We start from the raw sequence: 27984 nt of genomic DNA, 5'->3' as shown, positions 1-27984 counted from the left end.
TTTTATGTGGTTCGGGGTGGTGTGTTTTGTTGAAGGGGCATTTGGTTTAAGTATTCCGGGGTTTTTGGGCACTGTTTGGTTTTCAGGTATTCTATGTTTAGTCTAGTATGTCTGTTTCTATGTTTGGTTAATTGGGGTTGGGACTCTCAGTTGAAGGCAGGTGTTGTCTATCTGCCTTTGATTGAGAGTCCCATATATTAGGGTGTGTTTGTGTTTGTTATTTGTGGGTGATTGTTCTGTGTTAGCCTTGTGCCTTGCAGACTGTCAGTCGATCGTTATTTCTGTTTGTTATTTTGGTGTTCATTTTGTATTCATTAAAACGTCGAGATGAGCATTCACATACCTGCTGCGTTTTGGTCCTCTTTAACCGACGACAAGCGTGACAAATACCAACATGTTTCAAGCAGACCACCATAGTCCCTGTGCCCAAGAACACTAAGGTAACCTGCCTAAATGATTACCAACCCGTAACACTCACGTCTGTAGCCATCAAGTGCTTTGAAAGGCTGGTCATGGCTCATATCAACACCATTATCCCAGAAACCCTAGACCACTCCAATTTGCATCCCGCCCCACCAGATCCACAGATGATGCAATCTCTATTGCACTCCACACTGCCCTTTCCCACCTGGACAAAAGGAACACCTATGTAAGAATGTTATTCATTGACTACAGCTCAGCGTTCAACACCATAGTGCCCTCAAAGCTCATCACTAAGCTAAGGACCCTGTGACTAAACACCTCCCTCTGCAACTTGATCCTGGACTTCCTGACGGGCCGACCCCCAGGTGGTAAGGGTAGGTAACAACACATCCACCACATCCTCAAAAAAGATTCTACAGCTGCACCATCGAGAGCATCCTGACTGGTTGCATCACTGCCTGGTATGGCAACTGCTCGGCCTCTGACCGCAAGGCACTACAGAGGGTAGTGCGTACGGCCCAGTACGTCACTGGGGCCAAGCTTCCTGCCATCCAGGACCTCTGTACCAGGCAGTGTCAGAGGAAGGCCTTAAAATTGTCAAAGACTCCATTTACCCTAGTCATAGACTGTTCTCTCTGCTACCGCACGGCATGCGGTACCGGAGCGCCAAGTCTAGGTCCAAGTGGCTTCTAAACAGCTTCTACCCCCAAGCCATAAGACTCCTGAACATCTAATCAAATGGCTTCCCAGACTATTTGCATTGCCCCTCCCCCCCTCTTTTATGCTGCTGCTACTCTCTGTTATTATCTATGCAGTCACTTTAATAACTTTAATAACACCTGTTGTATTTGGCGCATGTGACAAATTCAATTTGATTTGATTTGATACCCAAGAAGACTCGAGGCTTTAATCGCTGCCAAATGTGCTTCAACAAAGTACCGAGTAAAGGGTCTGAATACTTATGTAACTGTGTTTTATTTTTATTTTTTATATATATATATATATATATATATATACATTTGCAAAAATGTTTTTAAAAAACTGTTTTTGCTTTGTCATTATTGAGTATTGTGTGTAGATTGATAAGGGGGAAAAAACTATTTAATACATTTTAGAATAAGGCTGTAAAGTAACAAAATGTGGAAGAAGTCAAGGGGTCTGAATACTTTCCGAATGCACTGTATAGCATATATCCGGCTATGAAATGTGTCCTACATTCTTTGGTAAGGGAGGAAATTTCACATTCCTAGAGTTAATGACTTACTGTTGAGAAGAACATATTTGTTGTTGTCTTGGCTGTAATTGTCATACTTGTTGTGCGCCCAAACGAATTTGCTGCGGACCTCGACAGATTGCTTATCTAGAAAGTGGGGCGGTGAATGCCTGCAAAAGTGGAAGTGGTGAATAATGGTTGGAGAACAATGCACCTACATTCACTCAACATGCCTGCTTTGGTGCTATCACTTTCCCATTGGAAATGTGCACACAGCGCAGGTAAAATGATTCTGACTGACTGAAAATAAAATACATTCAATAAAGTATGGGTTACCACATGTGGGGCCTACCATGGGTTTTGATATCTGTTGGTGACTCTGTCCTCAAGGCCGGAGCGGAATTCAGCTCTCTACAGGAACAACATGGTCTGAGTCACTTCAAAACTTCTATGTTATAACAGTTAAATGGATGGCTGAATAAAAATGTCACAATTGAAGTGGCTTTGTCTTAATACCCATGTAATGCTGTCATCAGAATGAAAGTATGTGTAAGAATAGGGTCATGAGCCATGACAACTTTGGGAATCGTGATTAGAGTATTGTCTTCTTACAACACTCTGAGCATTGTGACATGGACAATTGTGACATAATTTGTTGAGAATCATATGATTACAGTTTTGCCTTATGACAAGATTTTGACTATTGTGACAGGTGAGCATTATGACATCATTATTATAGTATTGTTTTATGACAACATTCTTACCATTGTGGCAGGTCAAATCAATAATTACATTTACATTACATTTAAGTCATTTAGCAGACGCTCTTATCCAGAGCGACTTACAAATTGGTGCATTCACCTTATGATATCCAGTGGAACAACCACTTTACAATAGTGCATCTAAATCTTTTAAGGGGGGGGGGTTAGAAGGATTACTTTATCCTATCCTAGGTATTCCTTAAAGAGGTGGGGAACCTCTTGAACCATTTAAACATGCTGAATGACTTTTCAACACAATACTGATATAGGTCTAGATAAGACAAGCTTACATTAGCATATGTTGCATTCGCTTTATGTCATACCACAATAAAATATATGATGCGGCTAATCTACTAAATGTTCATCAAGGTCGCCTAACTGCCTCCTTTATTAATAATCTAATTAACATCCAGCTCACAGGCTTCATTTGGGCTCCACATTAATTTGCATATTTCTGAGCGGAGTCCTACTGTTCAGCTGCTGGTGATATTGCATGCCCCATCCCACCCCTCCAATGTAGCACTGTTTGGGCATGGGGTTGGGGGGTGGGGTGCAGGGAGTAGGCCGGCACAGGTCATTCAAATCGCTTGTACCCATAGGTGACAAAGGGCCAACCCCAATCTAGCGGGGAAAGTCGATCAATCTTGCACTGTAGTCTCCAATTCCATCTGGACCTTGTTAGAATCAACATAGTGAAATGTGAGAACCATTCATACATAGTGAACAACACAGAGCCCTAATCTAAAGTAGTACCCTTTAGAGGGCATTTGCCAATGAAAGGGCTGTGCCAAGTATCTGTTATCCACTCACCCCCACAGTTCCTTGTCCTGACCCATCTACATGTCATTGAAATCACAAAATACCAATAAGCAGGGTACCGCATTTCCACCTCAGGGGTGGAGATGGAGAGTGACCGCATTTCAGCCGTGCGTAATTGGCCGACTCCCACCACGGTAAAGGAGGTGCAGCGGTTTCTAGGGTTTGCCAGTTACTACCGGAGGTTTATCCGGGGTTTTGGGCAGGTGGTGGCTCCCATTACCTCACTGCTGAAGGGGGGTCCTGTACGTTTGCAGTGGTCGGCTGAGGCGGACAGGGCTTTTGGTCACCTAAGGGCTCTGTTTACCTCGGCTCCCATGCTGGCCCATCCGGATCCTTCTTTGGCGTTCATAGTGGAGGTGGACGCGTCCGAGGCTGGGATAGGAGCCGTGCTCTCTGAAGCTCCACCCTTGTGCTTTCTTCTCGAAGAAACTCAGCCCGGCGGAGAGGAACTATGACTTGGGGGACTGGGAGTTGTTGGCTGTGGTGAAAGCCTTGAAGGCGTGGAGACATTGGCTTGAGGGGGCTAAAGACCCTTTTCTCATCTGGACTGACCACCGCAACCTGGAGTACATCCGGGCAGTGAGGAGACTGAATCCTCGTCAGGCAAGGTGGGCCATGTTTTTTACCCGCTTTGTGTTTACCCTGTCCTACAGACCAGGTCTGCACTGTCATGCACTGTCCCGGCTGTATGACACAGAGGAGCGGCTCATGGATCATACTCCCATACTCCCGGGCTCCTGCCTGGTAGCGCCGGTCGTGTGGGAGCTGGACGCGGACATTGAGCAGGCGTTACGTACAGAGCCCGCTCCCCTCCAGTGTCCAGCTGGGCGTCTGTACGTTCCGTCTGCTGTCTGTGACCAGCTGATCTATTGGGCCCACACGTCACCCTCCTCTGGTCATCCTGGTATCGGTCGGACGGTGCGCTGTCTTAGTGGGAAGTACTGGTGGCCCACTTTGGCTAAGGACGTGAGGGTTTATGTTTCCTCCTGCTCGGTGTGCGCCCAGTGCAAGGCTCCTAGGCACCTGTCCAGAGGTAAGTTACAACCCTTACCCGTTCCACAACGGCCGTGGTCGCACCTATCGGTGGATTTCCTGACCGATCTTCCTCCCTCACAGGGGAACACCACGATCCTGGTCGTTGTGGATAGTTTTTCTAAGTCCTGACGTCTCCTCCCTTTGCCTGGTCTCCCTACGGCCCTACAGACTGCAGAGGCCTTGTTTACACACATCTTCCAGCACTACGGGGTGCCTGACGATATAGTGTCTGATCGGGGTCCCCAGTTCACGTCCAGGGTCTGGAGGGCGTTCATGTAACGTCTGGGGGTCTCGGTCAGCCTTACCTCGGATTTTCACCCCGAGAGTAACGGGCAGGTGGAGAGAGTGAACCAGGATGTGGGTAGGTTTGGAGTGGGTGGCGTTCGTGCCCTGGGCAGAGATAGCCCAGAACTCTCTCCGCCACTCCTTTACTAACCTCTCCCCCTTCCAGTGCGTACTGGAGTACTAGCCGGTTCTGGCGCCTCGGCATCAGAGCCAGATCGAGGCTCCTGAGGTGGACGACTGGTTCAGGCACGCGGAGGAGACATGGGACGCCGCTCATGTTCACCTTCAGCGAGCCGTGCTGCGCCAGAAATCCAGCGCAGACCGTCACCGCAGTGAGGCCCCGGTGTTCGCACATTGGTATGTTTACTTTGTGCTATTTATTAAGTAAAGAGCATTATTCACTCATCTCTGCTCTCCTGCGCCTGACTTCATGCACCAGCTACACCCACCGCCTGACAACATTAGGCAGATGGTTCGAGTCGCTGATATTTATTGAACAATAAGGGGCAGGCAAGAGGCAGGTCGATGACAGGCAAAAGTTCATAAACCAGTTCAGAGTTCCAAATGATACTGGGCGGCAGGCAGGCTCGAGTTCAGGGCAGGCTGAATGATGAGGCAGGCGGGCTTAGTTTCAAGGCGGGCAAGAGGTCAGAACAGGGAGGACTAGAAAAACCAAGACTAGAAAAAAAAGGAGCTCGGAAAAACACGCTGGTAAGCTTGACAAGACAAGAAGAACTGGCAACAGATAAACAGAGAACACAGGAATAAATACACTGGGAATAATGGGGAAGATGGGTGACATCTTGAGGGGGTGTTGACAATCACAAAGACAGGTGAAACAGATCAGGGTGTGACACCCATGCCTGAGTTCTGAGTTCTGGATAAGCTCTGTGATCATCACCAAAGCTAAAATGAGTTTTCATTATTGTAGTTAGACCACTGGGAATAGCTTTGATCACATAAATAAACTGAAAAGGTATTGGAAACTCATTCAATGTCATAAATTGGTCAGATGAAAGAATATTACTCCTGTTGTCAAAAACACGAACAAAGTAAATATTCCTCTCATGCCAGCTAGGGTAGAACAATGACTCATTCCTTACAGTTATGTCTGAATTATTCCACAAAATAGTTTTATGTTGGGAAAAATTGTGCAGGAAACATATTTTCCGGGACATTAAAGCTTGTTGGTGAAACCTAGTAACTTTAGCGGGTAATCTTTCAGAAATATAATTACATTTCAGTAAAAATTGAAGACCTCCCAATTTATTAAATACATTGTTTGGAATGAAATACCAAATTAATGATGTATTGACCAAACATCTTTTCAATCAATTGATCTTGAAAGGGTTATTTATGTCAACAAAATCCAACACTTGCAGACCACCTTCAGTTTTTTTATTTGAGAGGACTGACTTTTTAATTTGTGAGACTTACTTTTCCAGATGAAGTCAAGAAATGTCTTGTTGATCTCTTTACAGGTAGAGAGATTTACAAATAAAGATAATGAGGGGTACACAAAGCGAGACAGTCCCTCTGCCTTGGACAGAAGCACTCTCCCAATTATTGAAAGATCCCTTTGTAGACAATTATTAAATATATTCTTGGTTTTCTTAATTTTAGGAGAGAAATTCATATGTTGTCTGACTAAGTGGTTTTTTGATAGATGTATTCCTAAATATTTAACACAGTCCTTTACAGGAATATTTTATATTTCTTTATCATCTGAGTCATAAACATAAGATTTCACATTTAGAAACATTTCGTTTTAATCCAGATGCAATAGAGAATGCAGTGACAGCATTAAGGACATGGGAAACCTGGTCTTTATCTTTTAAAAAAAAGAGTAGTATCGTCTGCAAGTTGGGGAATTTTGATTTCTCTGTTAAAAATGGATAAACCATGCAGATTTGCATTATTCATAATATCTAGAGATAGAAGTTCCACTACCAAAATGAATAAAAAGGGCGAAAATGGGCATCCCTGTCGTACACTTCTGTTGATACTGAATCTTTGTATGTATTACGGTTTAGTATCGCATAACTATTTATATCTTTGTAAAACATGCAAATGACTTTGATAACATTTTCACCGAAACCAAAAAGTTTAAGAGACCGATAGAGAAATTAATGTTCAATTGTGTCAAAGGTTTTACAGAAGTCCAAAAATAAAACAACAGCATTTGAGTCCATTTCATCTGAATAATCTAAAAGGTCCAAGACTAAACGAATATCGGAGTATATATGACGGCCTTTCCTAAATCCTGTTTGAGTCTAATTTATAATGGTATCTATTCTTTAAAAAAAAATATATTTTGACATAAACCAGAGCAATCAATTTGTAATCAATATTTAATAAAGTAATTGGTCTCCAATTGTCAATGAGAGAAGGGTCTTTATCAGGCTTCGGAATCAGTGAAATAAGACCCTGTACATCTGGGAACTTGTAAAAAAACAAAATCATAACATCAGTGATCTTTAGGTCAAAAAGTCGAAACTTGGAATTCCGAGTTGGATGATGGTTCAAAAGTATTTTTACCAGTCTTCTTTTTTTGTGCTTGTGCTAGTAAGATATAGGAAACTCGGAAATGTACGACTTGCTAACTGGTTGTAGTTCACAGGAGGTTGGTGGCACAGGTTTTGAGGAGGACAGAGTCGTGGTAATGGCTAGGGCGGAATGAGTGCAATGGTATCAAATACATCACACACGGTTTCCAGGTGTTTGATGCCATTCCATTAGCTCCGTTCCAGACATTATTATGAGCCTCCCAAACCTCAGCAGCCTCATGTATTGTAGTTATACACCTGTTGCGTTCAACCAGTTAGCAATTCGTACATTTCCGAGTTTCCTAGTTCCGATATGCACATGAACGAGACATTAAACACACTGAAGTTGGAAAACGGAGATTTCCCTGTTGTTTTGAACTTCTCCAATTTTACAAAATGTAAATGTACAATTGGCCACAGATTTTTCTTGAATAGAAGAGCTTGAACAGCACTGAAGCATACAAATATAACACGTGGTTAGAATAAGGAAATATAATATAATTAAATGGAATTGAATATAACTTTTTCCACATTTCCTACTTCTACACTTGATATTTTCCTCCATATATCAAAGCAGAATGAAATTCCAGTCAAATAGAGTTTCATGTTGTCAATAAATAGGACAAAAAAATCGGATATATTCACATCGTTAAGGTCCATAACAATTCATTGTTCCCAAATGTGCATAATAAGTATTTGCCCCTTCGGTAGCCTATCTGTGTGTTTTATTCCAGGTTCTGTCATTGGATGGCGACAAAGGATAGCTTTGTAGGCCACAATGCATTGTCCCCCGGCTCTATTTTTGTAAATGGACTCGCCCATGAGCTTTCCCTTGTGTCAGTCACCATGGCGGCATACAGCAGAAAGCTGTGGCCTCATCGTCACTTTTAAACCTATCATAATGATTTTTTAAAGGTTGCCTTTCTACATGTATAGGTTTATATAAAAAAAAATGGACAACCGGTTACTGTCAGGATAGAGTTCTACTTTTTTCTTTGAAGGCGGTAACATGAAATTGTGGCAAACGCAAAAATGCTGAAGATCAATGGATTGGCTTTTAGTGTCGGTTTAGATAAAGGAACCGTTTTACCATAATACAAATTGTACAGCAACAGATCTACTGTGAGTTGGATTCTGGATTCTTCGAGCCGCGCCTTGTTAGGAAGTTTGTTTGGACCGGTGGCAGCCTTCTGGTGTCGGTTTGGGGACAGAATAAACCCCGAGGCTCACATTGTGGCCTGGCCGGGGGGACTAATTATCCATTTTTAGCACACTGGAGTTCTCTTAGTGGATAACAAAGTGGGAACAGAGATTGTGGCTTGGTCTGTGCATACACAGACCGCGAACATTAGAGAATTGTCAACAAGATAAGCAATTTAATTGTTTTTAACGCGTCTTCAAAACAATGGCGTCTTATGTGGATAACAGTTTTCGTCAAGCTGTGATGATGAATCCGGCGGAAAGAACGCAACAGGTCAGTATAATTATTTGATTAGCCTTCAGTGATGCTAATCTCAAAATGTTGTAATTTGTGAAACCCCTGCTACTATCAGTGTTCTATAATTTCCCGCTGCCACTCCTTCGCTAAATTGTTACATTCTTTGTTTCTGCTGCCATGCGGCTAGTGTTACGTTTCCTGACTACATCCCGGTAAAACTCTATCATTGGGAGATAATCTCCAGCTACTTTACATAACAGGATTGGATAGTAACCCAGCCACTTATGGCACGAACATATTCAGACTTCAGAGCACATCAGAGCGAACGTTTCCTGTATTTTCCAAACGGCAATGTAAACCGGCTATATTGTTTCCCAGACAGTGAAATAGGCTACGAATTTGCTCAATTTGTTTTTAAACAGCATACAAAACATTACAATAATGCTGTTGGCCTGAACCAATTTCAAACAAACCTTAAATGTGTGTCATTAGGTATATTGAGCTTGAATGGAAATGTTTTGATTAAAATACACTGTTTCAGCTGTACACTTTAAGCCTCTCCTAGAAGTGACTTAAATAATCAGGACTCCTTATCTGTAGCCGCTTGAATTGGCTGCATGGGACAGTTGGCAATAATCAAGTTCAGTGGACTATATCGGTTAAATTTCCACATGTTATTGTTTATTGCAAGGGTAATTATTTCCAGTACATTTCAACCATCAGGCAATGGGCCCTGCGGTTTGTTAGCAGCAAGAGATACGCACAACGATGGCCTAGAAAATCGATAGACCACTTAAAATAGTGGGCGAGGCGATAGTGACATTGCCACATGCTGATAGTGACACTGCCACATGCTGATGTATCTGACATTGAGGAAACAATTAAACGTCTGTCACGTGTTGTCATTGATGTCTCGTTAACCGTGTGCTAGTAGGTCTACACATTTCATTTTTTTCATAGTGGAGCATACCATTCTAGTCATCTGTGCTTGTACTAAATTAGTACAACATAAAAATAAATGAATATGGCATCATGCCTGTCGCTCTCATCTCCATAGCTCTTTAGGAAACAATGAGCCTTGTAGAGTTTAAAAAAACTTTTTTTTAGCCATGTCACACTACACCTATTGGTGTGTCAGTGTTTCTGTTTACTAAGTCACTCAACCAAGCCACCATATTCTGTCCACATACTGTTCATAATGTCTTTACATCCCATTACATACAGTGCTTTCGGGAAGTATTCGGGCCCCTTGACTTTTTCCACGTTTTGTTACATTACATCCTTATTCTGAAATTGATTAAATAAAATACATTCCTCAGTCTACACACAATAACCCATAATTACAAAGCGAAAACAGGTTTTTGGAATGTTTGCAAATTTATTACAAATAAACAGAAATACCTTATTTATAGAATCCCTGAGCTGACAAGGTAAAAATCTGTCGTCCTGCTCCTGAGCAAGGCCGTTAACCAACAGTTCTCTTGCGGAAGACACATTTTAGTTAACTGCATTGTTGTACAGCTGACGAGGTATCCCCTTTCTCCTTTAAATAAGTATTCAGACTCTTTGCTATGAGACTTGAAATTGAAACTCGGGTGCATCCTCTATCCATTGTTCATCCTTGATGTTTCTACAACTTGATTTTAGTCCACCTTTGGTAAATTCAATTGATTGGACATCATTTGGAAAGGCACACACCTGTCTATATAAGGTCCCACAGTTGTCAGTGAATGTCAAAGCAAAACCAGCCATGAGGTTGAAGGAATTGTCTGTAGAGCTCCGAGACAGTATTGGGCCAAGTAACAGATCTGGGGAAGGGTACCAAAAAAATGTCTGCAGCATTGAAGGTCCTGAAGAACAGTGACCTCCATCATTCTTAAATGGAAGAAGTTTGGAACCACTAAGACTCTTCCAAGAGCTGTCCACCCGGCCAAAACTGAGCAATCGGGGGAGAAGGGCCTTGGTCAGGGAGGTGACGAAGGACCCGATGGTAACTCTGACAGGCTGGGAGACAAGTCAGCATCTAGGGAAAAAATGAACGGAGTATGTACAGAGATCCTTGATGAAAAAATACTCCAGAGTGCTCAGCACCTCAGACTGGGGTGAAGGTTCACCTTCCAACAGGACACGACCCTAAGCACACAGCCAAGACAACGCAGGAGTGGCTTCGGGACAAGTCTCTGAATGTCCTTGAGTGGCCCAGCCAGAGCCCGGACGATCGAACATCTCTGGAGAGACCTGAAAATAGCTGTGCAGCGATGCTCCCATCCAACTACACAAATTTCAAAAACTGTTTTTGCTTTGTCATTATGGGCTATTGTGTGTAGTTTTTTCCCCCTCAATCTATTTAATCAATTTTAGAATAAGGCTGTAACGTAACAACATTTGGGAAAAGTCAAGGGGTCTGAATACTTCCCGAATGCACTATATATACACAGTACCAGTCAAGTTGACACACCTACTCATTCAAGGTTTTTTATTTCATTTTTTACAGATTGATTTAAATTGTAGAATAATAGTGAAGACATCAAAACTATGGAATCATGTAGCAACCCAAAAAGTGTTAGACAAATAGATTTATTTCAGATTCTTCAAAGTAGCCACCCTTTGCCTTGACAGCTTTGCACACTCTTGGCATTTTCTCAACCATCTTTGAGGTAGTCACTTGGAATGCATTTCAAATAACAGGTGTGCCTTAAGTTAATTTGTGGATTTTTTTCCCTTAATGCATTTGAGCCAATCAGTTGTGTTGTGACAAGGTAGGGGTGGAATACAGAAGATAACCCTATTTGGTAAAAGACCAAGTCCATATTATGGCAAGAACAGCTCAAATAAGCAAAGAGAAATGACAGTCCATCATTACTTTAAGACATGAAGGTCAGTCAATCTGCAAAATGTAATGAACTTTGAAAGTTTCTTCAAGTGCAGTTGCAAAAACCGTCAAGCGCTACGATGAAATTGGCTCTCATGACGATCGCCACAGGTAAGGAAGACCCAGAGTTGCCTCTGCTGCAGAGGATAAGTTCGTTCGAGTTACCAGCCTCAGAAATTGCATCCCAAATAAATGCTTCACGGAGTTCAAGTAACAGACACATCTCAACATCAACTGTTCAGAGGATACTGTGAATCAGGCCTTCGTTTACATTTACATTTTTTACATTTACGTCATTTAGCAGACGCTCTTATTCAGAGCGACTTACGAATTGCTGCATAGAAACCACTACTAAAGGACACCAATAAGAAGAGACTTGCTTGGGCCAATAAACACGAGCAATGGACATTAGACCGGTGGAAATCTGTCCTTTGTTCTGAGTACAAATTTGAGATTTTTGGTTCCAACTGCTGTCTTTGTGAAATGTAGAGTAGGTGAAGGGATGATCTCTGCATGTGTAGTTCTCACCGTGAAGCATTGAGGTGTGCTTTGCTGATGCCACTCTTAGAGTTATTTAGAAATTAAGGCACACTTAGTCCCATGCTGTGGTAGCCACACTGGTTTATCATTTGTTTTTAAACAGGACAATGACCCAACATCTCCAGGCTGTCTAAGGGCTATTTTATCAAGAAGGAGAGTGATGGAGGGCTGCATCAGATGACCTGGCCTCCACAATCACCCTACCTCAACCCAATTGAGATGGTTTGGGATGAGTTGGACCGCGGAGTGAAGGAAAAGCTGCCAACAAGTGCTCAGCATATGTGGGAACTCCTTCAAGACTGTTGGAAATGCATTCCAGGTGAAGCTGGTTGAGTGAATGCCAAGCGTGTGCAAAGCTGTCAAGGCAAAAGGTGGCTACTTAAAGAATTTCAAATATAAAATATATTTTGTTTTGTTTAACACTTTTTTTTGTTGGTTACTACATGATTCCATATGTGTTATTTCATAGTTCTGATGTCTTCACTATTATTCTACAATGTAGAAAATACTAAAAATAAAGAAGCACTTGCATGAGTGGGTGTTTTAAAACTTTTGACTGGTACTCTCTCTATTTCTTCATTCCATTCTTTTACTTTTAGATTTGTGTGCATTGTTAGATTGGAACACAAGTATTTCGCTACACCCGCAATAACATCTGCTAAATATGTGTATGTGACCAATAAAAATTGATTTGTGTATCTGTCATAGATATGCATGTTATTTCGTACGCACTGTGCTGTTTGCCTGACTTCACAATGGAAGCCTCATAAACTAGTAATTACATAGTGTAGACTGTGAAATCCGTTATCCCACTATGCACGTGCAGATCCAAATTCTGCAAGACTATTTGTAAGCATTAAAGGCAAGCTGGCTAGAAATAAAAATAGACGTAGATATGAGGAAACAAGTATTTGACAAATGTGGCCCTACCACAGTCCCCACAAGTTCTCCTTGAAAGATGTCCAGAACTTCTTCAGATTTTTACTAGGCACATCTTTGCACTTTTGTTTCTGAATTTTAACTTGTCACTCATTTAAATATTCAGCTTACGCAACTGACTGTGTTAGTCCTATTGGAGATGGCATTCCCTCTTGGTATTAGCCTAGGTTTCAAAGCTTTGTAATCAACATCTGGTTCTGACTGGTAGCGAGGAGTAATAATTAAAAGTTAAATTGATACACACCTTGTTAGGCTTCCCACACAGCCATATTTCCATGTTACAGCGCTTGTTTATGGAAAACAGAAGTGGACTACCTGTGGTAATGAACTATTTGCGTCTCCTAACATCTGTGTAAACGGAAGACAGATGCCACGAACGTGTTGTCAGTGAAAAGTACCGTCTGCTGCAACTGTTACAACAGTGCACAGTGTGTATTTGAGTATTTATTACATTATTTTGGTGTGATTGAAAGTAGAGGGATTTCTGTTTCTAGAACTGTACTGCAATTTTGCGTTTACATTTTAGTAATTTAGCAGGGTGCTCTTTTCCAGAGCAACTTAGTTGGTGCATCTTAAGATATCTAGGTGAGACAACCACATATCAGTCATAGTAAGTAAAACATTTTCTCAAACTAGCTGTCAGAAAAGTTGGGGGGTGGGGATTGTCAAGTCAAATGCGAGTGTTAGTTCACGAAAGGCAATTGAGAATCGTTTGCCGTTTTGATGGAGTATTTCGCTGTTTTGGCTTCCAGAGCCCTATAAACAGAACATGTACAGTTCTTGGGCTAAGGAGTAACATTATGCTCCTTTAGTCCAATATTGGGTTAGGTGGTAGACTACTGATGTCACGTTGACTGATTGTCTCATAGAACAAAACATATATAAGATCTCCTAAGTCTGTGTTAACCTCAGACCTTATCCCAAAATCCTATTCTTTCCCCATTCGTTTTCTCCATAGGAATGGCTGAATGAACCAGAGGTAACTCATCTGTCTTTTAGGACTACAAGCTGGCGAGCTCTATAGAAAAGTAGCCTGGTTAATTTAAGTTGAAAAAATACCTGGCTGAATATGAGTCTCTAATCGGCTGTACAGCCGGCGCTAGTGTCTAAGATGCAGCAGCCATCCAAGAAGGGACAATGAGTCAGACTTGTCAGCTCCTTGTAATTGTTTAGGCAGGTGCAAAAAGGCAAAGGCCATGAACAGTCACGCGCAGTCATCAAGACCTCTAGCTGCCAGTGAATCACATAGCTCAAATGCCAGGCCTACCTCAGAGCTCAGACAGTGTCCTTGTGTGCTGAACTTAGCATGGGATTAGCATAGTAGTCAAACAGTGGCTAGTAATATCTAAGTGAAAAGGCAGCGAGGAGAAGGTGAAGACAGGAGCCCAGGAGGCCCAGAGAGACAGACATAGCTTGTTTCTCTCTCTAGTCAGAATGCTTTTTGAACCGAGCCAGCAGGAAGGAAGGGCTGATGGCAAGACGGACTCAGATGAGACGTTTTTGAAGTGACTGTTTTCATCCTGCTTGTTTGTCGTTTCTGGTCGATGACATCTGTCCTATTTTGGTCACACAGTCAGAACAGAAGCATGCGAGACGGGCTTGATTGAGAAATAAAACGGATTGTGAAGAACTTTGTCTTATGCTTTTGCAAGCAGGAACATTCTAGTTTGCCCATATAAAATGTGCTAATATAGTCTAAATGCTTCAAACTCCCAGTCCATAAGCACAAAAGCAACTTTCTTTGGCCTCTCCTCGCGCCGCTAACCCTGTGGAACTTAAGTGATGTCACATGTTATTCTTGTATTGAAAGTGGAGGCAGAGCTCTGGCTTAACTGTTTACACACATGGCGGTTACAGTTACGTATTCATCACATTATTAATACAGAAGCTACGTATTTCAAGGGAAAAAGGGAAGAAAAGCACAAAATTAATGATGCCTTCACTTTCTCAGAGCACACTATTTTGGCAAAGCCCTTGATTAGCTGTTTTTTTTTTTTTTCGTATCCAGTCCCACATTGGCTGTATTTCAGCTCATAATGACATTTGAGATAATGGGGGATGGAACAATTCATTATTATTTACAGGTTGCATTGGGCCACAGTACATTAGAAATATTGATGTAGTTTACCAGAGTTGTAGTTAGTCAATGATTGCTGTTTTAAATTTGTGAAATCTGTGACCTAGTGGGCAGTCCTTCATTTTCTGTAGCAGACCGTAGCAATGGAGGATAGGGAAAAAATTGTTGAATTCCTCAGATTGCCTGGTTTGAATTGTGTGCCTGCATTTGAATTCCAGGCCACTGGAACACCTCATTGGAATACCAGGATGTTGTGTGCCACGGTGCTAGTGTTTGTCTGTTAGTAAGCAAATCTAATAATGAGAAGGCCAATGAGGTAGGCCTATCCTCTAAATTCAAATCCGCTACTGAGACTGTACAAAAACAAATGGTCACAAGCCGTTGCACAATTTAACCATACTGGACTGTCTGCTGAAATCGTCACTACCTTGCTCACTAGTGTATGTACCTCTCTGATAACGGGCTTCTGTATATTTCCATCTCTGCATTACAATCTGTTGGAAGTTAATTGTTTCTACTCTGTTCATAACAAAGGTAAGATCACAATCCATTGGTCTCATTTTAAGGCAGGAAAATCCAATGTGGTGAATTATGAAATATCTAGGCTTCCTACACAGTAGGTTAAATCTAAAGAATACATAGGCCTATCTCTTACTAATACACTTGCTCTCTGTGTTTGATAGATATCGTTCAGATACAGTAATATTTTTGGAGAAGGGAAAGTACAAATCAAACAGGAATATTCAACAACCTTCATACAAAGGACTAAAAGCTGACCATCCAGTGCTCTCTCTGTACTTTATTTTATCTTGTGGTCTAATGCTATGCTCTGACTACGCTATGGGTAATGCCCCTCCACACAGTAGCTGCTTTGAAGTGTTGCTAGGCTACCCACTCCCTTCTATCACATTGCAAAACATGTTCCTGTGATCTGCTTCCATAGATTGTACACTTTGATCTGCCGCCATACTCAGTGCAGTACAAAGACGTAGCCCGTTTCTGTGTTCTCACGCCGCTTGGAGGGAAAACAGCTTTCCTCGCACTGCATGTTTCCTCAAGGTGCATTGCTCTCTCGCCCTATATCTGTTGGAATATAGACGGATCGGGACATTTCTTTGATGGGCAAACATTTGTCGGATGAATCGCCCTCATCTCATGGCAAAGGCATGTTTTGGTTCCTTATGCCTCATGACATATTTCTTAAAGGAAACAGCTTCAGACAAGTCAAGGGTCCACACTGTAGATTCCATTGTTCTTCACTGCAGAATGTAGTGATCAACAGATTACTAAACACTACACACTTTACATATTGTGCATATAATCCTTGGCATTGTACAAAGGGTAGATACCAGTGGCGATTTTATTTGTTTTATGGCTCGCCTTATTTCTATTACATCATATTGAATCACTGTCATTCATATTCCATTCACCCAGCTCAATGTAACATCAATAGGTTTAGGCTACTGATACTAAAATTTGCCCTATACCCATCATGAGGTTGCTACAACCTAGCGCTACGAAAGTTTCTAACGTATTTGCACAATTTGAGACAAATTGCAGTTATCAAGGTGACCTAAAGTGACAAATTCAATACAGGTTTATTCGAGGTAATACACTGTGTGTGTGCACGTACGCACGCACACAGTACCTGTCAAAAGTTTGGACACCTACTCATTCAAGGGTTTTTGTTTAATTTTGACTATTTTCAACATTGTAGAGTAATAATGAAGACATCAAAACTATGAAATAACACATGGAATCATGTATTAACAAATAGTGTGAAACATATCATTTGGTGTGACATTTTTGAAATGCCACCTAGATGACAGCTTTGCACACTCTTGGCATTCTCTCAACCAACTTCACCTGGAATGCTTTTCCAACAGTCTTGAAGGACTTCCAACATATGCTGGCACCTGTTGGCTGCTTTTCTTACTCTGCGGTCCAACTCATCCCAAACCATCTCAATTGGGTTGAGGTCGGGTGATTGTGGAGGCCATTTTTTGGTAGAAAACAAAAATCTCATCAGACCAAAGGACAGATTTTCACCAGTCTAATGTGTTTCTTGGCTCAAGCAAGTTTATTCTTATTGATGGCCTTTAGTAGTTGTTTCTTTGCAGCAAATTGACCATGAAGGCCTGTTTCACCTCTGAATAGTTGATTTTGAGAAGTCTGTTACTTGGCTGGTAATTCAAATGAACTTATCCTCTGCAGGAGATGTAACTCTGGGTATTCCTTTCCTGTGGCGGTCCTCATGAGCCAGTTTCGTCATAGTGCTTGATGGTTTTGCGACTGCACTTGAAGAAACTTTCAAAGTTCTTGAAATGTTCCAGATTGACTGAACTTCATGTTTTAAAGTAATGATGGCCTGCTGTTTCTTTTTGCTTATTTGAGCTCTTCTTGCCATAATATGGACTTGGTCTTTTACCAAATAGGGATATCTTCTGTATTCCACCCCTACCTTGTCACAACACAACTGATTAGCACAAACCGATTTAAGAAGGAAAGAATTAACACAAATGACCTTTCAACAAGGAACACCTGTTAATTGAAATGCATTCCAGGTGCCTACCTCAAGAAGCTGGTTGAGAGAATGCCAAGCATGTAAAAAGCTGTCAAGGCCAAGGGTGGCTACTTTGAAGAATGTCATATGAAATATATTTTGATTTAACACTTTTGGTTACTACATGATTCCGTGTTATTTCATTGTTTTAATGTCTTAACTATTATTCTACAATGTAGAAAATAGAACAAATAAAGCAGAACCCTTGAATGAGGTGTGTCCAAACTTTTGACTGGTGTACTGTAGGTGGATTTGGCTGTTTCAGCCACACCCTGATCTCCATAGGCAAACATTGGCAGTAGAATGGCATAACTGAAGTGCTCAGTGACTTTGAACGTTTCGCCATCATAGGATGCCACCTTAACAAGTCAGTAAGTCAAGTTTCTACCGTGCTAAAGCTGCCCGGGTCAACTAAATGCTGTTGTTGTGAAGTGGAAACGTCTAGGAGCAACAACAACTCAGCCGCGAAGTGTTAGGCCACACAAGCTCATAGAACGGGACCGCTGGAGCGCGTAGTGCTCAACAATCGTCTGTCCTTGGAGGCGACACCCAAACTGCCTCTGGAAGCAACATCAGCACAATAACTGTTCGTCGGGAGCTTCATGAAATACGTTTCCATGGCCGAGCAGCTGCACACAAGCCTAAGATCACCATGCGCAATGCCAAGCATCAGCTGGAGTGGTGTAAAACTCGCCGACCCTGGAGCAGTAGAAATGCGTTCTCTGGAGTGATGAATCATGCTTTACCATCTAGCAGTCTGATGGACGAATCTGGGTTTGGCTGATGCCAGGAGAACTCTACCTATGCCAATGCATAGTGCCAGCTGTGAAGTTTGGTTGAGGAGGAATAATGTACTGAGGCTGTTTTTTTCATGTTTGGTCTAGGCCCCTTGGTTCCAGTGAAGGGAAATCTTAACGCTACAGCATACAATGACATTCTAGGCGATTCTGTGCTTCCAACTTTGTGGCCACAGTTTGATGCCCCTTTCCTGTTTCAGCATGACAATGCCCGCGTGCACAAAGTGAGGTCCATACAGAAATGTTTTGTCGAAATTGGTGTGGAAGAACATGACTAGCCTGCACAGAACCCTGACCTCAACCCCATCGAACACCGGAATTAATTGGAACGCCGACTGCGAGCCAGGACAAATTGCGCAACATCAGTGCCAACCTCACTAATGCTCTTGTGGCTGAAGAGAGCAAGTCCCCACAGGAATGTTCCAACATCTAGTGGAAAGCCTTCCTAGAAGAGTGGAGGCTGTTACAGCAGCAAAAGGGGGACCAACTTCATATTAATGCCCATGTTTTTGCAATGTTTGACATGCAGGTGTCCACATACATGCTTTTGGTAGTGTGTGTACATGTACAGTTGAAGTCGGGAGTTTACATACACTTAGGTTGGAGTCATTAAAACTCATTTTTAACCACACATTTCTTGTTAACAAATTATAGTTTAGGTAAGTCAGGACATCTACGTTGTTCATGACACAAGTTATTTTCCCAACAATTGTTTAGACAGATTATTTCACTGTATCACAATTCCAGGGGGTAGGAAGTTTACATACACTAAGTTGACTGTGCCTTTTAAACAGCTTGGATAACTCCAGAAAATGATGTCATGGCTTTAGAAGCTTCTAATAGGCTAATTGACATATTTTGAGTCAATCGGAGGGGGGTACCTGTGGATGTATTTCAAGGCCTACCTTCAAACTCAGTGCCTTGACATCATGGGAAAATGAAAAGAAATCAGCCAAGCGCTCAGAAAAGAAATTGTAGACCTCCATAAGTCTGGTTCATCCTTGGGAGCAATTTCCAAATGCCTTAAGGTACCACGTTCATCTGTACAAACAATAGTACGCAAGTATAAACACCATGGGACCACGCAGCCGTCATACCGCTCAGGAAGGAGACGCGTTGTCTCCTAGAGATGAACGTACTTTGTTGTGAAAAGTGCAAATCAATCCCAGAACAACAGCAAAGGACCATGTCAAGATGCTGGAGGAAACGGGTACAAAAGTATCTGTATCCACAGTAAAACAAGTCCTATATCGACATAACCTGAAATGCCGCTCAGCAAGGAAGATGCCACTGCTCCACAACGGCCATGAAAAAGCCAGACTACGGTTTGCAACTGCACCACATGGGGACAAAGATCGTACTTTATAGAGAAATATCCTCTGGCCTGATGAAACAAAAATAGAACTGTTTGGCCATAATGACCATCGTTATGTTTGGAGGAAAAAGGTGGCTTGCAAGCTGAAGAAGCATCATGCTGTTGGGATGCTTTGCTGCAGGAGGGACTGGTGCAGTTCACAAAATAGATGTCATCATGAGGTAGGGAAATTGTGGATATATTGAAGCAACATCTCAAGACATCAGTCAGGAAGTTTTAAAGCTTGGTCGCAAATGGGTCTTCCAAATGGACAATGACCCCAAGCATACTTCTAAAGTTGTTGCAAAATGGCTTAAGGACAACAAAGTCAAGGTATTGGAATGGCCATCACAAAGCCCTGTCCTCAATTCTATAGAGTTTGTGGACAGAACTGAAAAAGCGTGTGCGAGCAAGGAGGCCTACAAACCTGACTCTGTTACACCAGCTCTGTCAGGAGGAATGGGCCAAAATTCACCCTACTTTTTGTGTGAAGCTTATGGAAGGCTACACGGAACATTTGACCCAAGTTAAACAATTTAAAGGCAATGCTGCCAAATACTAATTGAGTGTATGTAATCTTCTGACCAACTGGGAATGTGATGAAGGAAATAAAAGCTGAAAAATCATTCTTTCTACTATTATTCTGACATTTCACATTCTTAAAATAAAGTGGTGATCCTAACTGACCTAAGACAGGGAATTCTTACTAGGATTAAATGTCAGGAATTGTGTGAAACTGAGTTTAAATATCTGGCTACGGTGTATGTAAACTTCCGACTTCAACTGTAGGTCGGGGTAAAGTGTCTATACATAGATAATAAACAGTGAGTAGCAGCAGAGTTAAAAAAAAGGGGTCCAATGTAGTCTTATGCTTGGGTAGAAGCTGTTAAGGATCCTTTTGGACCTAGACTTGGTGCCCCGTTACTGCTTGCTGTGCGGTAGCACAGAGGTCATTCAATGTCTTGGGTGGCTGGAAGTTTTTTTAAATCTTTAGGGCCTTCCCCTGACACCGCCTAGTATATAGGTCCTGGACGGTAGGAAGCGTGTCTCCAGTGATATGGTGGGCTGTATGCTCTACCCTCCCCATGCCAATATCTTTTCATTCTCCTGAAGGGGAATAGGCGTTTTCGTGCCATCTTCACAACTGTCTTGGTGCGTTTGGACCATGATGGTTTGTTGGTGATATGGACACCAAGGAATTTGATGCTCTTGACCATTTTCACTACAGCCCCGTCGGTGTGAATGGGGGCGTGCATAGAAGTAATTTAGGCCGTCTGGTAGGCTCACGTCACTGGCCAGCTCATGTCTGGGTTTCCCTTTTTAGTCCGTTAATAGTTTTCAAGCCCTGCCACAGCCGACGAGTATCAGAGCCGGTGTAGTCGGATTCAATCTTCGTCTTGTATTGACGCTTTGCCTGTTTGATGGTTCGTCGGAGGACTTAGCGGGATTTCTTATAAGCGTCCGAGTTAGTGTCCTGCTCCTTGAAAGCGGCATTTATAGCCTTAAGCTCAGTGTGGATGAGCCTGTAATCCATGGCCTCTGGGTTTGGGTATGTACGGTCACTGTGGAGATGACGTCATCGAAGCACTTATTGATGAAGCCGGTGACTTGTGGTATTCATCAATTCCACTTGATGAATCCTGGAACATATTCCAGTCTCTGCTAGCAAAACAGTCCTGTAGCGTAGCATCCGCGTCATCTGACCACTTCCATATTGATCGAGTAGCTGGTACTTCCTGCTTTAGTTTTTGCTTGTGAGCAGTTATCAGGAGGATATAATAATGGTCAGATTTGCCAAATGGAGGGCCAGGGAGAGCTTTTAAAGAATGTGTAGAGTAAAGGTGGTCTAAAGGGATTTTTCTTTAAATATTTTTGTTATTTTCTGGTTGCACGTGACATGCTGGTAGAAATGAGGTTAACCGGATTAAAGTTTTCCTGCATTTAAAGTTCCCGGCCTCTAGGAGCATCACTTTCTTGTTTTCTTGTTTGCTTATGGCCTTATAGAGCTCGTTGAGTGCTGTCTTAGTGCCAGCATCGGTTTGTGGTGGTAAATGGACAGCTACGAAAAATATAGTTCAACTCTCTTGGTAAACGGTGTGGTCTAGAGCTTTAGCATGTGGTACTCTACATGAGACTTCCTTAATGTTAGAGGTTGCAGACCAGCTGTTATTGACAAAAAAGACCCCTCGTATTACCAGAGGTAGCTGTTCTGTCTTGCCGATGCACGGGAAACCCAGCCAACTGTATATTATCCATGTCGTCGTTCTGCCACGACTCGGTGAAACACAAGGTACACCGTTTTTAATGTCCCTTTGGTAGGATAGCCTCGAACGGAGCTCACCCTGTATATTCTTAATTGATTGCACGTTGACCAATCGGACAGAAGGCAGAAAAAAATCTTCATCCAGTTTGAGGTGAGTAATCGCTGTTCTGATATCCGCAAGCTCTTTTCGGTCATAAGAGATGTTTGTAAACATTATCCACAATAAGTTACAAACAATGCACAGAAAAACAAAATGGCACAATTGGTTAGTAGCCCTTTAAACAGCTGCCATCCCCTCAGGCACAATTCTAGCTGTTCTAAGGTGTGATCGTTAGTCCAAATGAGTTTCTATTGGATAAATTCAGGTAGGTCCATCCCTGTTTCGTTCCGTTGGCTTTCGTTTAAGAAACATTTTGCTGTGCTCCCACGGGGGGCCAGCACAGGGAAAAAAATAAATAAAAAATAAAAATAAAAATGAAATGCATGAAATGTATGCATTCACTACGTAAGTCACTCTGGATAAGATCGTCTGCTAAATGACTAAAATGTAACAGAATCGGCCGAATGAATACACCCCTGATCACCCACACAGTTCACTTTCATAGCAGCCATACAAATGCGCTCTCCTCTTCCTTTTGTGCACAGGCTGAAACCTCTCCATACCATAACCGCTAACACAGCCTACATCATTGTCACCATATTAGCTAACATCAAAGGGAAAGGGGAATACCTAGTACTGGCCCAACGCTCTAACCACTAGGCTACCAGCCACCCCATAATCAACATAGTTAAAAAAAAAGCTAATGCTTTCGTAAACCCACAATCCAATCCATGTGTACATTCACACAGTACAGTGTCACACAAGCAGTGTAGCGTTTACACCAGCAGGCTCCGGTGGCAATACATTTATAAAACCAAAAGCTTACATTGACTTGGAAGAGTTGTAGTGTTACTAGTTAGCTTGCACTTTCTAGCTTGCACTTTCTAGCTAATTTGTCCTATTTTAGATAGCTTGCTGTTGCTAGCTAATTTGTCCTGGGATATAAACATTGAGTTGTTATTTTACCTGAAATGCACAAGGTTCTCTACTCCGAAAATTAATCCACACATAAAACGGCCAACCGAATCGTTTCTAGTCATCTCTCCTCCTTCCAGGCTTTTTCATCTTTGAACTTTATATGGTGATCCATCTACACTTTCATAGTATTACCACGGCAACCGGCAAAACAGTTCGTCTTTCAATCACCCACGTGGGTATAACCAATGAGGAGATGGCACGTGGGTACCTGCTCCTATAAACCAATGAGATGGGAGAGGCAGGACTTGCAGCGCGATCTGCATGAGAAATGGAAAGGAGTTCTATTTTAGCCCTTGGCATCGCAGACGCTCGTGGCACGCGCGAGCAGTGTGGGTGCAATAATTGAATAACATGGATTTCTAAATTTATTTTGCGACATACGCGACGTGTCCGGTCTGGTCAGCATGTTAGCCTTAACCAGCTAGCTAACATAAATATTATTCCTCTCTGTTTGAGTCAGGTTGTTGAGTAGGCTAAATTAGCTAGCTGCATTAGCTAGTTAAGTGAAAGTAATAGTTTATTTCTTTAACTAAATATCTCTTTGCTTCTCAATTTTTTGGGAACATTTGTTCAAGACTGTACTATTGTCTTTCTCTTTTGTCGACTACTCACCACATTTTATGAACTGCAGTGCTAGCTAGCTGTAGCTTATGCTTTCAGTACTAGATTCATTCTCTGATCCTTTGATTGGGTGGACAACATGTCAGTTCATGCTGGAAGAGCTCTAGGTTGGAGGACGTCATAATGACTAAGTCTATGGAAGGGGGTGAGAGCCACGAGCCTCCTAGGTATTGTAATCACCATGGTGCTACCCTACAGAGTGCTGTTAAGGCTACTGTAGAGTTTGGCGACATGGCCTAAAATCTATATTTTTATTTTAAACTTCTGGGTGATAAACACTACATATTTTGATTTTAAAAATGTGTGTTTCTCTGATTAGGCGTTCTACAGTTTTAACGGTCAAAAACACTATTTCAAACAATCAGCAAAATCTAATGAATTCAGTGTTTGAAATTATACCTGGGTTAAATATAAGCCTTCCACAACCATAAGACCAACTAATAATTTTATTATATCATCAAAATATTTTTTTTTGCAATCACTGATCCGGCTTTAAAGTCTGTCTATGGAAAATGCCATTTAAAAGAAATATATAACCAGAACCATGCATAATAGACATTCACTAATAATGACAACTTTTTTGTAGCAGGCATTAAACTATAAAAAATGAACACCGGTCTCATAAACAATCTCTCAAGCACAAGCCCACGTGCTAGTGAGTAGCCAGCTAATCTTTATATTTCAAGTTTAGCCAACTTGGATCTGTTTGCTAGATAACAAGGCAGAACAGTTTAATTGTTATGAACACATTCTTCTGTCCATCTCTGGACAGAAGAGCTAGCATGCTGTTCAACTGTTTGAACAGCATGCTAGCCTATCCACTTTGTTCAGATGTTTATTTCTCAGCATGAGAACCAGTTGCCAGTTCCTTATATAATTGTTTTATGCTTATTGCACGTTTTATAAAAGACTGGACAGCTAGTATAACAGTCTTTGGCTAAAATGCTGTGCACAACAAACTGAGCATTCATTTTCCAGAATCAATGTTAATTGATACTCTTGTTTTAGTAGTGTCTGCTCTGAGCACAATTTCAGTAGTTGAGACCCAAAATGAGTATCGTTAGAAAGGTTAACTTCTCTATTACAGTAAAATAATGTCTCAATGTGTTTGTGTCCAAATGACCAATTTTGTTCAACCTACTTGTCAGAAAGGAAGATGTGAAGTCTAAACTTTGAGTGGCAGGGGCTTGGTGTGTGCGTATAAACCATAGAGTAAGAGGTGAAGCAAGAGGTTTCACCCTCACTACAAATCTGTACAAAATAAGCCCAGTGCGCTTCTGTGGGCTTATTTTGAATCTAAGCTTGTCACCTGCCTTCCCTCCTTTGGGACAACGACTCCCATTGTTAGGGCAGAGACATGCGCATCGTCATTATATACACATCTCTGGTGTAAATGGGAAGGTGCACAGAAGTGAAGGAGACGAGACCAAAAACGCATGAGAACAAGCGGACATAAACATTCATAAAAACATGATTTTTGAGAAGCAGGCCTTTGGAATATCATGCAAAAACATTAATTTGAATTACACTGAACAAAAATATAAAAGTGATATGTAACAATTTCTAAGATTTTACTGAGTTACAGTTCATATAAGGAAGTCAGATTAGTTAAATGAACTACGCCCTAATCTATGGATTTCACATGACTGGTAATACAGATATGCATCTGGTCACAGATATAGTTGAAGTTGGAAGTTTACATACACCTTAGCCAAATACATTTTAAACTCAGTTTTTCACAATTCCTGACATTTAACCTCTATGGGCTAGGTGGGACGCAAGCGTCCAACAGCCAGTGTAATCCCGTGGCGCGTTATTCAAATTCCTCAAAAATGCAAAAACTTCAATTTTTCAAACATATGACTATTTTACACCATTTTAAAGACAAGACTCTCGTTAATCTAACCACACTGTCCGATTTCAAAAAGGCTTTACAACGAAAGCAAAACATTAGATTATGTCAGCAGAGTACCCAGCCAGAAATAATCAGACACCCATTTTTCAAGCTAGCATATAATGTCACATAAACCCAAACCACAGCTAAATGTAGCACTAACCTTTGATGATCTTCATCAGATGACAACCCTAGGACATTATGTTATACAATACATGCATGTTTTGTTCAATCAAGTTCATATTTATATCAAAAACCAGCTTTTTACATTAGCATATGACTAGCATGTGACTAGCATTCCCACCGAACACTGCCGGTGAATTTACTAAATTACTCACGATAAACGTTCACAAAAAGCATAACAATTATTTTAAGAATTGTAGATACAGAACTCCTCTATGCACTCGATATGTCCGATTTTAAAATAGCTTTTCGGTCAAAGCACATTTTGCAATGTTCTCAGTAGATAGCCCGGCATCACAGGGCTAGCTATTTAGACACCCAGCAAGTTTAGCACTCACCAAGGTCAGATTTACTATAAGAAAAATGTTATTACCTTTGCTGTCTTCGTCAGAATGCACTCCCAGGACTTCTACTTCAATAACAAATGTTGGTTTGGTTCAAAATAATCCATTGTTATATCCAAATAGCGGCGTTTTGTTCGTGCGTTCAAGACACTATCCGAAAGGGTAAATAAGGGTGACGAGCATGGCGCAATTCGTGACAAAAAATGTCTAAATATTCCATTACCGTACTTCGAAGCATGTCAACCGCTGTTTAAAATCAATTTTTATGCCATTTTTCTCATAAAAAAGCGATAATATTCCGACCGGGAATCTGCGTTTAGGTAAACAGACGAAAGAAAATAAAGCATTCGGTCGACTCGGGCACGCGCCTAAGCCCATAGTACTCTGATCGGCCACTTGCCAAACGCGATAGTGTTTCAGCCAGAGCCTGCCTCGATATCGTTCAGCTTTTTCCCGGGCTCTGAGAGCCTATGGGAGCCGTAGGAAGTGTCACGTTATTGCAAAGATCCTCAGTCTTCAATAAAAAGAGCCAAGATGAAACAACTTTTCAGACAGGCCACTTCCTGCATGGAATCGTCTCAGGTTTTGGCCTGCCATATGAGTTCTGTTATACTCACAGACACCATTCAAACAGTTTTAGAAACTTTAGGGTGTTTTCTATCCAAAGCCAATAATTATATGCATATTCTAGTTACTGGGCAGGAGTAGTAACCAGATTAAATCGGGTACGTTTTTTATCCGTCCGTGTCAATACTGCCCCCTAGCCCTAACTGTTTAAGTGTTCCCTTTATTTTTTTGGAGCAGTGTACATTTGTGCACACAATTTGAGAAATAAGCTTTTTGTGCATATTTAACATTTCTGGGATTTTATTTCAGATCATGAAACATGGGATCAACACTTTACATGTTGCATTTCTATTTTTGTACAGTGTAATTCAATATATCGTCAAGCCCGTGACTACTGTAGACAGACCTTCATTGCAAAAAAGTGTTTTAATCAGTTATTTGGTGACGTGAATATATTTAGTGTAGTTTTATCTAAAAAGATAAAGTCCTCCCCTTCCTCCACTGGTATACAGAATAAACCATCCTCTTGCCCAGACACACAATATATACGTTTATGCTATTGTATTACACAGCTCACACTGTGCTTGGCATTAAATCCAATGCAGAACGTTATGGCGCCAGAGAAACAAAAGCACCAGAATTGCTTATGAGTGAAAATTGCCTTTTGGCCTCGATTCCTACTGCACAGGGTAATCCTTCCTGTTCTTGAACTGGCCAGACATGAAGTGGATAAAACGGTGAACTGATTAGGAGTCTGTTAATCCAACGATGCTGTAGTCCACTATACAGACTTAATGCTTGTTTACAAAGGTCTTAGTGTTAGTGGGCTGTGTCTGCCACAACAGGGGTCATCGTCTGGGCACGTATAATTGTATTGGCCAGTTTTTGTCTTGACTTCTGCCCTTTGTGGCCAACCAGGGTCACCTTGGCCATTTGCCACTTTCCAGTTGTTGCAATACCAGAAACCTTTGCCAGATGCCCACCCATCACTTATTGGCTCAAGAAGGCTCATGATTTAGATAAGCTACTCTAGCACTGGTGACAGGCTATACTGTCAGCATGTATCCTATCTCCTCTCACTCTCAAATGCTTTTTAGTGTCTTTGAATGATCAGTGTCTAAACAAACACTGGGACAAAATTCTTGCTCATCCTTCATCCCTCTGCCTACTTGCTTAAAGATTTCAATTTGTGTTCTCTTTATGCTAAACTAGGGCATAGATTGGTAGCCCCACTATCTTATAATAGTCTGCTTTCCCTTACTTTCTATAATTAAGTCTGCTTTCTTTTTGTATTATAGAAAGTAAGGGAAAGCTCATCCGTTTTTGCAACCCGTTGACAGTCTGTTCAAAGTGGTGACGTTAACCATCTAGT

At 41.6% G+C, this 27984-nt stretch overlaps 1 protein-coding gene and 1 long non-coding RNA gene across 2 annotated transcripts in view; one reads left to right on the top strand and one right to left on the bottom strand.

Moving 5' to 3' along the window:
- Nucleotides 1-1593: 1593 nt before the first annotated feature.
- Nucleotides 1594-2277, bottom strand: LOC106604532 (uncharacterized). Its single transcript, XR_001328686.2, has 3 exons — nucleotides 2153-2277; nucleotides 1989-2047; nucleotides 1594-1806 (listed from the first exon to the last, which is right to left on the bottom strand). It is a non-coding gene; the product is annotated as an uncharacterized lncRNA (long non-coding RNA).
- A 5618-nt stretch (nucleotides 2278-7895) lies between these two features.
- LOC106604533 (rap guanine nucleotide exchange factor 2) overlaps nucleotides 7896-27984 on the top strand; it is a 152967-nt gene continuing 132878 nt past the window's right edge. The window contains 1 exon segment of the mRNA XM_014199234.2: nucleotides 7896-8556. Within this exon segment, the coding sequence (XP_014054709.2) occupies nucleotides 8488-8556 (69 nt within the window). The 5' untranslated portion in view covers nucleotides 7896-8487.

The sequence above is a fragment of the Salmo salar genome, chromosome ssa05 (assembly GCF_905237065.1).
Source record: "Salmo salar chromosome ssa05, Ssal_v3.1, whole genome shotgun sequence".
NCBI classification, from domain to species: domain Eukaryota; kingdom Metazoa; phylum Chordata; class Actinopteri; order Salmoniformes; family Salmonidae; genus Salmo; species Salmo salar.
This window is presented reverse-complemented; position numbering and strand designations above follow the sequence as displayed.